Raw genomic sequence first — 15,594 nt, 5'->3', positions numbered from 1 at the left:
TGGACTGCCTTATCGACTGTCTACCGCAGCAATGCAGGCACAATAAACATGCAGCCTACACACTAACCCTCTTAATTGAATAAACTCAAGATATAATTATTTCTTAAAGGGGAACAAACTGTTGGCGAGTTACAATAATGGTCACTTTTAAACGTCAAACTGACCCGCTTTCTATTGCACGTCGTGCCGAATAATGTCATAAGATATGTCAGAAAGTCAACACAGTAAGGTGGTTTAAAACTGTACAGAGCATCAGAGCTCCCATACAGTCATTTGAGGTGACATGCACTCAGTTGCCCGCATAGTGGCAGCACTACAGCACAACTTGGAGCTAAAAACAAGAAGCCGGGGATAATCTGGGTCAAGCTGGCTACGATTAAACCGGAAGTTATCTGAATTTAGAAAATAAAACAGTGTATGCCCTTAAGTGACTTTACTGACCTAAAAGGCGGGGGCAGATATAAATAAGATACCAAGTTTTTTTCGAATTACTATTTAAAACTAATGACTGTGATACGACGGAGGATTAGGGCCATGTTAAAAAATATATATTTTTTAAATTTACAAGAATAAAGTCGTAAATTTACGACTTTAAACTCCTAAATTTACGACTTTAATTACGTATATTTACGACTTTATTCTTGAAAATCTACGAGTTTAATTACGTATATTTACGACTTTATTCTTGAAAATCTACGAGTTTAATTACGTATATTTACGACTTTATTCTTGAAAATTTACGACTTTAATTACGTATATTTACGACTTTATTCTTGAAAATTTACGACTTTAATTACGGATATTTACGACTTTATTCTTGAAAATTTAGGAGTTTAATCTCGTAAATCTTTTTTTATTTTTATTTTTTAACGTGGCTCTAATCCTCCGTCGTACTATGACACATATGTAGCACAATAATTCATTTTAAAATAATAAAGTAAAACAAAATCCAATATATTCAACTGAAATCACATCATCAGAAGAAGAAGGGTAGTTAAATTTGATTTTCAACCTCTGGTTACGGTAATCATAACAATTGTATTTTTACTTAAATAGACACACCATCATTAATAGGAGTAATAATAATAAAATTAATTTAGCGAAGCGTGTTTGTTTTACATAAACAACAGCAAGAACATAACAAATGCAAAATACTAAAAATAATTAAATACAATTCAACAGAAAAGAACCCAAAGTGCACATTTATCCCACAACTTGTGTGTCATTCTTTTTTAAACGTTCACATAAATGTACAATTTACCACCGACTGTTTGACTTTGAAAATACTTTCCGGAAGTTGTCCGAGTCTCCTTGGTCACTTGACTCCCTCCGAGGGAAAGGGAAAGCAAAGCGATCAGGCGGTAGAAATGGAGAGCAAAAGGACTGGGAGGGAGAGCGAAAACCTTCATGAGACATGGCGTGGCAACATGACAAAATAAGAGAACCTCAGTTCACCTGAAAGGAGTTCTGTGAGGAACAGAGTCGAGCTAAACTGTCTGCAGGATTCTCACTTCGCTTTCCTCTGTCCTCGTAATCAGTGCGCACACAAGCGTTTGTGTTGGGCAGGATCTGCAGGGAGAAGTCTGAGGCTACCAACACAGTGTGACTGGATAAGAGGTAAAAAAAACAAAAAAACAAGTGACTTCTTTCACATTACCTCGGGGCTGTACTTGTTTACATCCGTGTTTAACATGCAGGAGTGACATTGTCGTGCAGCTCATTGTTTAGCAGAACACTTCGCAAGCATTGTTAGCGACAGGCAACACATTTCTGATGGTGTAACATCTGTAAAATGATGTTACAGTTGGTGTCATGGCGCAGCGACATGCATTATTACCCACTAGACATTCATCGATTAGTGTTGCTATGCTGATGTTTGCTACTTAACATGAGAAATGTTTGCAAAGTGCCACATGGGGCTCTGCTGTAAACCTACCTGTCAGGAGCCGAGGTCCTGTCCGGACATGCCCTTGGACACGAGGCTCCTGTCTGGGGCGGAGACCATTTTAATAACATTGAACTACAGTCAGACAATCACAACACAGCAGACAGAAATATTACATGTTAAAAGTAGCTTACACTTTCTCAACTTGCAGCAGAAAAATGACAATAATCATAAAAGGCCTTCTTCAGAAGTGGATCATTAAGTTTTTGAGACACTTATATTATATTAAGATTTGCTTCATTGAAATTCTGTTTTTACATTCTGTAAGTCATGCAACACACACATAGGCTGAAACATACACACATGCACTAGTGGAGAGATGGCAGAGGGGTTTGGTGCCTTGCTCAGGAAGCTACCAGACCAACTTCCATATTTGGTCCGCACTGGGACTTGAACCGGCAACCCTCCGATTCCCAACCCAAGTCCCTACAGACTGAGCTACTGCCCCCACCCCCCATATCTGTATTTTCACGCATGATTCAGGATGTATTAAAACTGTAAGTGGGCAGAAACAACCTCAATAATGGAATTTGAAAAGTGTGTTTTGTGGTTTTTCAGCTTCGACCTGTATGATTCAGTGTTGATTCATATCGCCTCTTGTTTTTTCAGGTAGCTCAGTATGAGTCGAGATGGGTGGATGAAGAAGAAAGCCAATTCTAGTGGTGACAATGGTTGGGCTGAGAGGGTAAGTATCGTGCATCTCTACCAACAGTGTATGGAAACAGGAAAGACACTGAAGACGTTAGAGATCAGCTGTTCTGCTGATGTCACAGATATATAACCATCCCCATTTGTGTTTACCAAAAAGCACCTATGCATGTCACTTAGATTTACCGATTCTATAATGCCAAAAGAACAGCGCTTCACAGCTTGGGAGACGGTGGGCCGCACTCCTAAAAGGCAAATAACCACACTAAATATGAAACATTATTATACACGAGCAAAAAACTGGTACAGTTGCGTTGATTATTTATTCAAAATTTCTGCATAATTAAAGGAAAAAACATTTATTTTTATTAAAGCTCGAATATTCACATTGTTGGCTCCCATTTTGCAAAACTGTGAATTATAATTATAATTTTTTAAAAATACAACAACCAACAATCCAAGCAGCTTTACCAACACAATGCTGTCCTTTGTGTCTTTAGGGCGGCTACATGGCTGCTAAAGTTTCTAAACTGGAAGAGCAGTTTCGACTTGAGGCCCCCAGAGAAAAGCAGAAGGACGGTTCATGCACCAACATCTTCAGTGGCGTGGCAATCTATGTCAATGGATACACAGGTAACACAACTTTAATTAAAAATAAAAGTTACTGCAAGATGATCCACAACATGAATCAACAAAAAAAAACGGTTTCTGAGTTTCTGTTTTTGTGGTTGCTTGTCATCAGACCCGAGTGCAGACGAGCTGCGCAGACTGATGATGCTGCACGGTGGCCAGTTCCACGTTTACTACTCTCGCTCCAAGATCACTCATATCATCGCCAACAATCTGCCAAACAACAAAATCCAGGAGCTCAAAGGGGAGAAGATCATCAGGCCGGAGTGGATCACTGACAGGTCAGTGCACTTGGGAGTTGACTTGCTAGTTTAGTATCTTTACTATAAAATGTGAAGTGAAACTCACAGTTTGCTTTGCTGTTCTTTTTTTTTTTTTAACAGTGTCAAGGCCGGGCGCCTCCTGCCGTACCTGCAGTATCAGCTGTACTCTAAACAGAAAGGCCCTCTCTTCCCTGGCATGACCCCGCGTCAAAACTCAGAGATCCCCGGACCCAGCCGCCAGCCGAGCCATCAAAAGCTACATCTGCCACCGCGCGGCGTTCAGCACGCCGCTCTCAACAACGAGCAATCATCCAGCTGCAAAAATAACCCCACCCCTGACCCCAGCAACATCCAACCTCAGTCCGTTCAGAAAAGCTCTGCAGCTCGCTCCTTAAACCCTGAACCGAGTCCCTTAGCGCACAGTCACCTCAGTGTAGACCCCAGGGACAAAAGCTCTTTATATACCTACCCGAGCGCCACCGCACACCCCCAAAGACCCTCGCAGACTTCTCTTCAAACGCCTCATCCTCATCTCCATCACCAGAGAGCCGGCCAACCACAACCTCAGATTAGCTCTTCATGCAACAGTGACCGGAGCGGCTGCAAACAAGGGGGGATAAAAATGTGAGTATGCAAAGCTCATTCAGAGACGCAATTTTATTTTTAAAATGTATTTCTTTAATAATTTAGAGCAGAGGTGTCCAAACTTTTTTTTCTTGCGGGCCAAAATTGTCGTGTTAGAATCACTCACGGGCCACAGGTTTTGTTTTTTTTAAATATAGTTGAAAAAACAGTAAAGCTTCAAAAGGCTCACTAAAGAAACCCTTTGATAAAAGGAAATTAAATATTCTGATTTCTTCGTTCTACTTTATTTGTTTTTTTTCTCAGAGCCTGTAACGTGGTTCATTTAGCTCAGGTCATTAAACGGTTAAACAACAGTCCGCTTGTTTGCAAAAACTTTGCATACGTTTTTTTTCATAGTTTACAAAAAAATGTGGAAAATAGTAAAAGCTGTAGATTAAAAAAAACAAAACAACAACATACATGTTACTGAACATTTTCTATTTTAGGAATATTATTCAGCCTTTGTTAACATGAAAAAGAAAAATAAGATAATGTGCCGATCTCAATCGAGGCCTCGGGCCAAAATCTTCTGATTCTTCATTTGAAGTCACGGGCCGCAAAAAATCCCCTCAAGGGCCGCAAATGGCCCTCGGGCCGCACTTTGGACACCCCTGAATTCGAGAGACACAAACTTTACAAAAAAATCTTCTTATTTTTATTCGTGACTTCCACACTAAGAAATCCTTTTGCAAAGAATGATTTGTTGGTAAAACTGTGTTCCTGCCTCTTCATTAAGCAACGTCACAGAGAGTAGAACTTGTTAAAACAACCTTTAATTTATTTAACAAGTTGAATGAGTAGCAATGGTTAGAAAAGGAGAACACAATAAGAAATTGCGCAGACTGGCAACTCAACCGAGCGGTTAACCGTGTTTTCTGAGGAATCGTAGATATATATTTTATTGTCAAATGTATTTCCTTCAACTAAAATGTGATCGTTAGAGCGTCTATAAATGATATGTGAAAAGATTTCTTTTTGCTCTTGTTCTGTGAGATTTCTGAGGAGCTGTGCAGCGCTGAGTCACTCCCGGTATTTTCCACAGTTTTAAGACAACGATAATTATGTACAGCAGCGCCACCCATTGGACATAATCAGGGTTACATACACTATTCAATGAGGTGAATGAGGATAAACAGCCAAAGATACAGCAATATGGCGGCGGGAAAAAAAGGTCAAACGCGTGGTTACAATGCAAGTCAAAGGGTTAAAAAAAGAACCTCTGTAAACCTCTCGTCTCTGTAACTTTCAGAAATGGATCCCTGCACACCTCACTGGACCTGACGAGCCACTCAAATGAAATACAAGAGTGTGGAGAAGACGATCCTCTCCCGCTGGTGGTGAGAGAAGAACCCCTGACCAATGGACACGCCCACCTTCACAACGGTGCCTTAAAGCCGGAGGACCTGTCCCCCTCTGCTGACGTGGAACTACCTGCATGCAGAGTCAAGGCTCCTTCGGTACAGTTCAAGACTAAACCCGACCCCTATGAGTTTCCCAACAGTCCTCCGAAGCAATCCGACCAATCCCTGGACCTTTTGGAGCAGTCTGTCTCGTCAGCGGACACAGAGCACACACCTAAACCTGAACCTCCACCTCCCACTCATCGTGAGGACGCCCACCTGTCCCTGCTCCAGCCGTCCTGTCAAGTTGATTCAAACTCTGAAAATCCTCCCCGCTCACCTTCACCTTTTTCACATTCTCCGCTTCGACTGAACGGAAGTCACCATAATGCCTTTTCATCTGACCCCGCCTCCCTTCACGCGAGCAGCACGGCAGCCAAACCGGATCCCCCCTCTGGAAAGTCGCCGTCGTCCTCTAAGTCTTCAACCCAGCTGCTGGCTCAGACGGGGGGGTTGATCTCCGAGTTCTACTCTCACTCACGTTTACACCAGATCTCCACGTGGAGGTCGGGCTTCTCCGAGTACGTCAACGAGCTCCATAGCAAACGGCAAACAGCGGGGGGCGCCTCCTTTCCAGGGAAGGACCGGCTGAGGAAATCTCTGGCCCAGCGCTCTTCAGACAGTCAAGGTAGGAAAGGAAAGGTTCAGTTTGATGCTGTTCCCTGTGAATCCAGGCTGCACTTCTTATGATATGTTGATTTGTTTCATGGAGGCTAATTGGCCCCCAATCCCAATGTTTCCTGTTTCTAACAGTATCAGTGTTGTTTGTGCGACCTCTAATGGTCCACTGTCCTTCTGAGGATGCATGTGTCTCTGTCCCAAACGCTCGGACAGAAATTGGGAAAAGGGGCTTTTGGGTATTCTGCACCCTCAGTCTGGGATCTGTTGCAAACTGACTTGGAGCGCAAGGTGTCCTTAAAATTAAAATGAAAAGGCATGGAAGCAGATTCTACAGGATGTCGACGCTTTAGCTCGGCTGTTTGAACCACTAGATTCCCAGTTATGACTCATAGACGGTTCTATTTTAATCCAAAATGTTGTGCTTTGTCTGTAACTTTGTGTTTTTTGCTGCTGCCTGTCTCGGCTCGGTCTCCCTTGAAAAAGAAGGTTTTTAATCTCAATGGGACCAACCTGGTTAGATAAAGGATAAATAAAAAGAAAAGGTGTCATGTCGTAATGCTGCGTTCAGGTCTGTTTGTGATTTCTGGGGAACTTTCCTCTAACAATCTGCTTTGTATTTATTGTTTTTGTCAGGTACGTCTGCATCATCAGCATCAAGTGTTAAATCCTGTATTTTTCATGTGGACATGGACTGTTTCTTTGTGTCTGTGGGGATCCGACATCGACCCGAGCTCAAAGGTAAGAGACCTCTTGTGTCTTTAATTTATTCTCTGCCGCAGAAACATTCAGATGTCCAGAGAATAGCCTTCAAACTGTCAGCGCTCCCGGTTGAAGTCATTGTGTTTTCCTTGCAGGAAAGCCTGTAGCTGTGACCAGTAACCGTGGACAGGGCAGAGTACCCCAGAGACCCGGGGCCAACCCTCAGCTGGAGCTACAATACTACCAGAGGAAACAAACTCATCCTCATCCTCAGTCCGGTGAGATGCTCACCACCTCTGCCGGCTGTCGCTGAGCGAGCTCACCTTGATTTTTCTGACAAGCCCTGCTCTGTCATTTCTTATGTATTCCTGTACATGTTTGACTTTTTTTATCCAACTAAGTTGATCCTTGTTCTGCTCCTCAGAGAGTCCAGATGGGGATCTTTACAGAACCCCCTCACAGGAGAGTCCTGACTCCCATGCTAACGGAGTGGAGCAGGATGCTGCTGCTCTGTCGATGGCAGAGATTGCATCCTGCAGTTATGAAGCCAGGTGAGATTAAAACAAATCTTTCATAATAAACAGCACAAATATCTCATTTTTATTCTGACCGCGATGTCTCTAAATCTGTCGTCTCTCACAGGCAGGCGGGCGTGAGGAACGGGATGTTTTTCGGTAAAGCAAAGCAGTTGTGTCCCTCGCTGCAATCCGTCCCTTATGATTTCGAGGCCTATAAAGAAGTGGCTTTCACCATGTATGAGACTCTAGCCGGGTAAGAAGAAGAACTCCTCTTTGAATTTATCACACACCTCGCTGTCTTTGACATGCAAAAATAACCTCAAGTACATCTGTGTTTTTTTTGTTGCAGTTACACCCATGACATCGAGGCCCTGAGCTGTGATGAATTGTTGATCGACTCCTCTGCTCTGCTCGCCGAGTTGGGCATCTCTGCAGAAGACCTGGCGGAGGTGATCAGAGCAGACATCAAGGAGAAAACAGGATGCAGTGCCTCAGTGGGCATGGGTGAGTACATGCTGGTCTCATGCTGTAAATAGATGAAGGTCTTGTTCTTTATTTTGTAATCTCTAACCAAACTGCTTCATCTGCTCAGGGTCCAACATCCTGCTGGCTCGGCTGGCGACCCGTAAGGCGAAGCCAGAAGGCCAATACTTCCTGAAGAGTGAAGAAGTGGATGATTTCATCAGAGACCTGGCGGTGACGAGCTTACCAGGTAGATACAGTGTTCATATTGTTGTTCTGTCCATATTTAGTTTTGTTTTATGTGATTTTTTTGATCTAGTCCCTCAATTAAACAACTTTTATACACGAGGGGAGGAGTCAGCCGGCCGTCCCGGCGATGTAAACAAACTGAAGATAGGACTCTGAAAACATCACAGACAGTGGGACTCAGGTTTTACACCCATTGTAGACAGTCATGACTCACAGAGTTATTTTCAGAGGATATACTTGATTTATATTATATTTAAGTGTGAAAATCACAGATAAAGCCTTTAATGCTGCATTCAGGTCTGTTTGTGATTTCTGGAGAACTTTCCTTTAACAATCTGCTTTGTATTTATTGTTTTGGTCAGGTACATCTGCATCATCAAGTGTTAAATCCTGTATTTTTATAGGGGATATACTTGATTTCTATTACATTTAAGTGTGAAAAATCACATCTAAAGCCTTTAATCATTGTTTTATTTTTCCAGGTGTTGGGCCTGTTATGGGCAGAAAGCTAGCTGCTATGGGTGTGAGGTCATGTGGGGACCTCCAGCAGGTGTCTCTGTCTCAGCTGCAGAAGAAGTTTGGACCCCGGACCGGACAGACCCTGTTCCGCTTCTGCAGGGGCCTGGATGACAGGCCGGTGCGCTACGAGAAGGAAAGGAAGTCGGTCTCAGCCGACATGAACTACAACATCCGCTTTACAAAGGTTACTCCTGCTTTTCTTCTTCTGTACCATCTCTTCTTTCTTCTCCTCCTCCTCCACTTCTCTAAACCTCTTGGCGCTCTAATTCTGTGACCAGGTGGACGAGGCCGAGAGTTTCCTCACTAACTTATCCTCGGAGGTGCAAAAACGATTACAAGAAGCCGGGTTGAGGGGTCGCAGAGTCACCCTCAAGGTCATGGTTCGCAAAGTCGGAGCTCCGCTGGAACCGGCCAAATACGGCGGTCATGGCATATGTGATAATCTAGCCAAGTAAGAAACATGCAGTCATCCCTGCTGTTGGTAAAAAAAAAAAAGTGATTGAAAGTGTCCTCTTTCCTTACACACATTTTTGTCCCTTACTTGCATTTCCGTCAGGACTGTGATGCTCGCTCAGTCCACAGACAGTGGGGAGCTGATCGCCGCTGCAGTCATCAAGCTGTTTCATGGCATGAAGCTGCAGGTTGAGGATCTGAGAGGAGTCGGCATCCAGGTCCAGCTTCTTGAAGGAAACTCCGGCACCCAGGACTCCCGGACTCGCTCCATCAAAGACATGCTGCTTGGTCAGAGATTAAATGCGAGATCCAGCTCCAGAGGTCTGTGTGGTTTTTTTCTGTCTTTGAGTTCCAGGTTATATCTTTGTTGTTGTCTTTGAAGACAATTGAAGTTCAAGGTCGATTTTTTTTTTTTGCAGATTCTTCAGACAACAACAGACATCAGGAAAAGGTTCCCTCGACCACAGCAGCGTCATCCAGCTCTTCTCCACTTCCTCTGTCTCCTCCTGAGCCAATCCCGGGGACAAGCAGAGACCAGCAGGGCTGCAGACAAACGCCAAGGAGTTCCAAAACACGTCTCAACTTCAGTATCGAAGTCCCCTCCCCCTCCCAGGTGAGGTCTTCAACAAACTGTGTAATTGATCAGAGGGCGCTCAACCCTTTGTGGCAGTATGCTGGTATCAATTACTCCTGTTTATTGACCTACAGTGTATCACAATCTCAGCTTAGGTTCTACAGATTCTCGAGATATGAAGCCTTTTCACATTCTCCAAGAAATGACATCACAATAAGCAAAGATGATATTGATAATATTTGTCCTGCCTGGCTCGTTATTTTCGCCAACTTCTGTGTCTTGATCATATCCCAGGTGGATCGTTCAGTGTTGGAGGCGTTGCCCGCTGACCTGAGAGAACAAGTGGAGCACTCGTGGACTAACCGAGACCGAAGCAACCGTTCGAAGCCCTCTTCTCCTCTTCCACAACCCTCCTCTCTTAAGTCTCGTCCCTCCTCCCCTCCTCGTCCTCCGGCCTCTGTTTCTGCTCTGTACACTCCTCCTGTCGGCACGTTGGTCTTACAGATTCCTAACCAGCCGGACAGTCCCGGAATTGTACTGGAACTACCAAACTTCTCACAGGTAGGGATGTGGGGGATTGATATTATATTTTTTCCATTTTTAAAACCCTTTAGTAGTATAATTAAAATTTGAATAGCTCTCTTAGTTAATTCTAATACTTGAAACACCCCTCAGTATCATGTTTATTTTAGCTCTTTATACATAGTCAGTTCAAGGCATGATATTTTACGCCTCTCCTACAATGTGAAACACAGGGGCAGTGGTCGGGCGAGGTCTTTCTGCCCCTGAGATGAAGGTAGTAACGGATGTGTAACAGAGGCGAGACAGTGGCAATGCTGAGAGTGTGTGAAGCTCCTGCTGTGTGATTACATATCGTGCTTCTGCAACTCAATGTAGATAGATAGATAGATAGATAGATAGATAGATTAACCCGAGACAAAGATTTAAGTAAGCTCCTACAAGAAATAAAATTAAACCTGTGCAATTAAAAATAGACTAATACAAAGAAAAATGTACATAACCCCATTCAGGAATAACAATATAACATATGTATAATTTAAGTGGAACCTATAAACTGTTAAAGGAACATTAAAAAAAATAGACCTGCATAAAATAAACAAGAAGTTTAGAAAAAAAGTCAAAGTTTAGTCCATGAGTCACAGTTTGCTTTTCCCCTGCCATACCAGTGAGGTGTTGTACAGTCGTATGGGGGACAAAAGAGTTCTTAAGTCTGTCTGTTGAACAGACAACAAAAATGACTTTACAACAACTTGACAACTTTAAAATGACTCACTACGACACCAATCAGTAAAAAGGTGTAATGATGGCTGTGCTGTTGTAGTTTATGTATCTTTAATATAAATCTTTCAGAGGCACCTTTTATTGAAAAGGTAAAACCTTTCCTCTCATCTTACAAAGTAAAATTCCTGTTCTTTCCCCTTTCTAACTGCAGGTTGATCCAGATGTTTTTGCTGCCCTCCCCAAAGAGCTCCAGGAGGAACTGAAGTCTGCATACAACCGTGTTACAAATGTCCAGCCCCAGTCTAAACTTTGTGAGTACCGAGGTGACAGTTATAAAGACAATGAGGTTTTTTTATTTAACCCTAACCCCCTGAGTTTTATTTTGCATGAATTTATTCAGGCCTATTTTCGTTACATTATTATTCCACTTGTCTTCTCAGCTGTGGACCAGAGGAATCCACTGTTGCAGCTGAAACAGTCAGGGGTCGGGATTGGCATCGGTCGTGTGAAGCGGCGCTACAAAAGAAAAAATGCAGCGAGTCCTGTTAAAAAAGGTCCGTCCCCTCAGAAGAAGCGTCACATGACTAACAGCCCAGCCAAGACCGTACCACTTCCTGTAAAACCACGGGAACCAATGAGCATCCTAAAGGTGAGAAATCAATTTCACACACGTCTTTATTTTTACTAACATCGTCACTTAATGGCTGGATGGAGCTGAACCAGTTTTTGCTACTTGTGTTTTTTTCCCAGACTGAAAACGGTCCCTCCTCTTCAGCCTCAAAAGCAGACATCCCAGAGTGTCTTTCTGAATTCATCTCTCGCCCTGCTCCAGCGTTGGCCGGAGCCTGCGACCTGACCGACATAAAGACGCTCCTACGGGAGTGGGTCACCACCATAACAGGTACAAAGTGAAGATCAGCCCTGCAATGTTATCTGTTTTAACACGGACCCTAATATTCCACTAATAATAAACAGAGTCATAGCAAATCAAAATAGAAATGCTTCAATAATATTCACCTAAAATCATACATTGAAATGCAGCAGGGTGAGATTTTTATTCTGAAACACTTCCTACACGTTGTATGGAGCAATACTGGTAGACAGATAAGATGAACTGTGTTGTCCACAGAAGCCAAAATCAATACAAACTGAAAGTTCCTCACAGGAGCTTGAATCAGTTCATTTAAAAAAACAAAAAAACAAAACACTAAAAGAAATTCTAGCTAGTTTAAATATATATATTTTTAAAAAACATATAAGTCCACCTAGTGTTTTTTTCCGAGCAGAAAAGCGCTGGCTGTTGGCTCAGGAGCGCTTGCATGATGCGTTTGTGTACTGAGAAGGAAAGCGCTGCACGTCCGTTCTGTCTCCATGACAACAGACAACAGTCTGTATGAACAACAAGGCTCTGTTACTTTTTTACTGCATGTTTTTTTTTTTATTATTTGAGATCGTTTATTTCCCGATCAGACACGGAGCAAAGAGGATGTGGGTACAAGACACGATCCGTAGGCGGCAAAACTACGGGGATTACTACATTTTGAAAAGAGTGGCGTCGACGTCCACAGCGCTTTTCTGAAAAGTTGAAAGGTTTTCAACTTGAGCGCACAAAAAAGGCGACTTGCTCGGAATAAAAAGGTGCTGGGCTCTGCGCTTTTTCTCCAGGTGGTTGCTTTCCGCTGTGAACACTCTCTACTCAATGGGGAAACAAAAAAACGCTGCTGCCCAGTCAGAAACGCTAGGTGGCCTAACGTTGTCTCTGGCCATGTTTGCCAGTTGTAGGGTTAAATTACTTGACTAAATTCTTTTTTTTAGATTTAAAGGTCCCATATTCTGCTTTTTCTGGTTTTATATGCTCTTTAGTGTGTTTTCCAAGTGTCCTGTGCATGTTTAGTCACATCTATGTGCAAAAATTCAAAGCCTGCAGAAACGCGGCTTCTCCTACCTCCTCCTGTTAGCTGTAGCATTAGCTGCATGTAACGCTCAGTTCTAGCCCCCCTCGATTAAAAATGTGTCAGTGCGGCGTCATTGTCAGTGTGAGATCACTGATCTAAGCCCATTGGCTCGTTGTGGTAAGCCCTGCAGCTCATGTTGAAATTTCTGAGCTGAGCAACTGACCAATAACGACAGAGCGGATCGGCAGATCAATCAGAGCAGACTTGGCCCACGTGGGGTCTAACAGTGTGGGCTCAGCAGAGTGTAGCTGACGGACTCAGAGCGTAGAGGGAGCAAGGAGGAGCAGTTCATGAAAACAGACACTTTTTTCAGACTTTATCTATTGTGAACGTACAAAAGTAGGAACATAGATTAAATATACCAACCCTGAAAATGGCAGAATATGACCTCTTTAATTTGGTTTAAGAATTGTTACAGGGCTCAAACTTGTTGTGGAAATGTCTGAAAAGATGACCACCTAATAGAAAGAAATCACTTCTGTTTTGTTTCCTCATCATTAGACACATCACAGCTGGTGATATTATGGTCTGTATGTGAACAGACAGAGTATATCTGATCAAGTGCTTAGGGCCATGTCAACACATTTATCTCTTGTTGTTTGAGTAGTTACAAATATACATTTTAAACCGCCTCTTATTTTTTATTAGAACCCATGGAGGAGGACATCCTGCAGGTGGTGAAATACTGCACTGATCTGATCGAGGACAAAGATCTGGAGAGGTTGGATTTGATAATAAAATACATGAAAAGGTCAGTACTCCAAAGAGCAACCTCCTCTATTCTTCCTTTTTCTGTTCTTCCTCCCCTTATGTCACCTTTTGTTTGTTTTTTTTTGCTCTGCAGGATCATGCAGCAGTCGGTGGAGTCTGTATGGAGTATGGCTTTTGACTTCATACTGGACAACGTGCAGGTGGTTGTGCATCAGGCTTATGGCAGCACCCTGAAAGTATCATGAAAAAGGGAGTGCAACTGTTTTTTTTTGTGTTGCAGCTGTAACAAGATCCTCCGACCATGTCACCTAAAACATTTAGCTTCTTTTCAACTGTGACGCCACTGAATCATCTGGAAGGATTCTTCTTTTCATGGCCACAGAAATTAAACGCTAGTATCAAACACAACATATGAGAAAGTGTTACAAAAGCCATGACAGTATTTGAGTGTAAGTCCAGTGATTTTTATTTTTTTTTGTACTGGTTTTTATAGGACAGGTAACAACTAAGTGAAAGACAGGAAAAATACAACAAGTTTTCAAGTTCATCGTTTTTACTATGTTCTTTTCTAAATAATGCCAAGAGTCATTTCAAACAAAAGTGGATTTTTATATGAACATTTTTGCAGAAAGTCATTCACTTTTTCTCTTGACAAAGTGGTGCAAAGATTAAAAATCTCCCTTCTCCTGCTGAGCATTTTACTCTTACTGAAGCAGTTGATGTCCCCCCCATGTGTCACCATATGTTGAAGAAGTGGTATCACAACCACACAATTAGAGCTTTATTTGTATTCTTATAAGCATTTTGACGATGCAGACTTAAAATAATGATTGTCAATCACAATCATCATGCTTCAGTTTTTAAAAATCATTGTTGATGTTGGAATCAGTCATCATTGTAGCACTCATCAGACGCCAGACCTATAATAATTCCAGAAATTGTAGGGATATAATATCCTGTCATCAATACTTTCATTGGTGCTCCGTGCCACTTGTCCTGACCTGTGAAAAATCTACAACTACTGTGTCACCAAAAATGCAAACAAAATATAGTCTGCTGCATACAGTAGTTTGTGTTTTACTTATCTCTGCAAAAAAAAAAAGTGCCAAACCCTGTTATTAAAGTCTGTAAATAATGTTTTTAAAGATACTTGTTGAAAGTTTTAAAAAGAAAAGATGTATGTGAAGGGTTTCCCTCTGGTATTGTTTACATGTAGTGGATTCTTAGTAACTCCCTGTAAATTGTAAATCTTTATAACTCTAACTGTTTGTAAGTGTTCCAACATGGAAATCAGAAGCTGGCCAAAGCACTTCATGTGAGGTTAACTGTTGATTCTCAGTAGCACTCTGACTCACGAGGATGTTGACAGGCAATCAATAAGTAGCCTATGCATTTCTTTTTTTTTCTCTAACAAGCGAGATGTCCCTTCAATATTATGTAATCTTTCATACAGCCTTTGTATCTGGAGTATATCTTGGTTTTCAAGTGTGTTTTACTAACCAGTTTCACAAAATTTTAATATCGAAATGATGCTGGATCTGTGTAGGAACCGCTGATCTGATTTTTAGCACTTACACCCGTCATGTTTACTTCATACATGAATACTTTTTTGTAAGGCTTGTGGCTGCGTTATTGTATTTCTGTAAAGTAAACGATGATCGGTGATGAGAAGGACTCAGCAGATTGCAGCTGGCTGGCAGGCTTGGGATCTCACCGTGCGAGACGTGAAGGTTTGTGGTTTAAAAAAAAACAAAAAACATGGGTTTCAAAAGGTGTCCCTATATGCAAACCAAATCAATCAACTTGTTGAAATGAATGTATCTCAGAATGTGCAAGTCTTCACTCACTTTCAAGATGTTTGCTTCTCTTCACCTGTCATATCTGTCTAGAAGGAAATGGCCAGAAGTTAAAATGGCCAGTCTTGACTTCTCTAAACTGGCTTGTGCCTGAAGACCTGAAGCTGTGAACTTGTTTGTAAGTTTTCTAAATCTTGGTAATAAACTGTAAACTCTGTATTAATAAACTTTGTCTTGGTCATATTTTCAAAAGATGGCAATTGTCAAGCAGAAGGCGGAATCATT

At 42.1% G+C, this 15,594-nt stretch overlaps 1 protein-coding gene across 1 annotated transcript; it reads left to right on the top strand.

The window, feature by feature from the left end:
* The first annotated feature begins 1,317 nt into the window (after window positions 1–1,317).
* rev1 (REV1 DNA directed polymerase) lies at window positions 1,318–15,536 on the top strand. The gene is made up of 22 exons (XM_020648382.3): window positions 1,318–1,617; window positions 2,555–2,630; window positions 3,094–3,226; window positions 3,336–3,504; window positions 3,607–4,110; window positions 5,360–6,138; window positions 6,765–6,869; window positions 6,986–7,108; window positions 7,255–7,381; window positions 7,473–7,601; window positions 7,698–7,852; window positions 7,941–8,060; window positions 8,542–8,762; window positions 8,857–9,029; window positions 9,135–9,352; window positions 9,451–9,644; window positions 9,900–10,166; window positions 11,059–11,158; window positions 11,288–11,496; window positions 11,598–11,748; window positions 13,451–13,553; window positions 13,647–15,536. Exons 2-22 carry the CDS (start codon window positions 2,565–2,567, stop codon window positions 13,756–13,758), a joined length of 4,158 nt encoding a protein of 1,385 aa, XP_020504038.2. The 5' UTR covers window positions 1,318–1,617; window positions 2,555–2,564; the 3' UTR covers window positions 13,759–15,536.
* The last annotated feature ends 58 nt before the right edge of the window (window positions 15,537–15,594 follow it).

Source organism: Labrus bergylta, chromosome 13 (assembly GCF_963930695.1).
Source record: "Labrus bergylta chromosome 13, fLabBer1.1, whole genome shotgun sequence".
Classification (NCBI taxonomy): Eukaryota; Metazoa; Chordata; class Actinopteri; order Labriformes; family Labridae; genus Labrus; species Labrus bergylta.
This window is presented reverse-complemented; position numbering and strand designations above follow the sequence as displayed.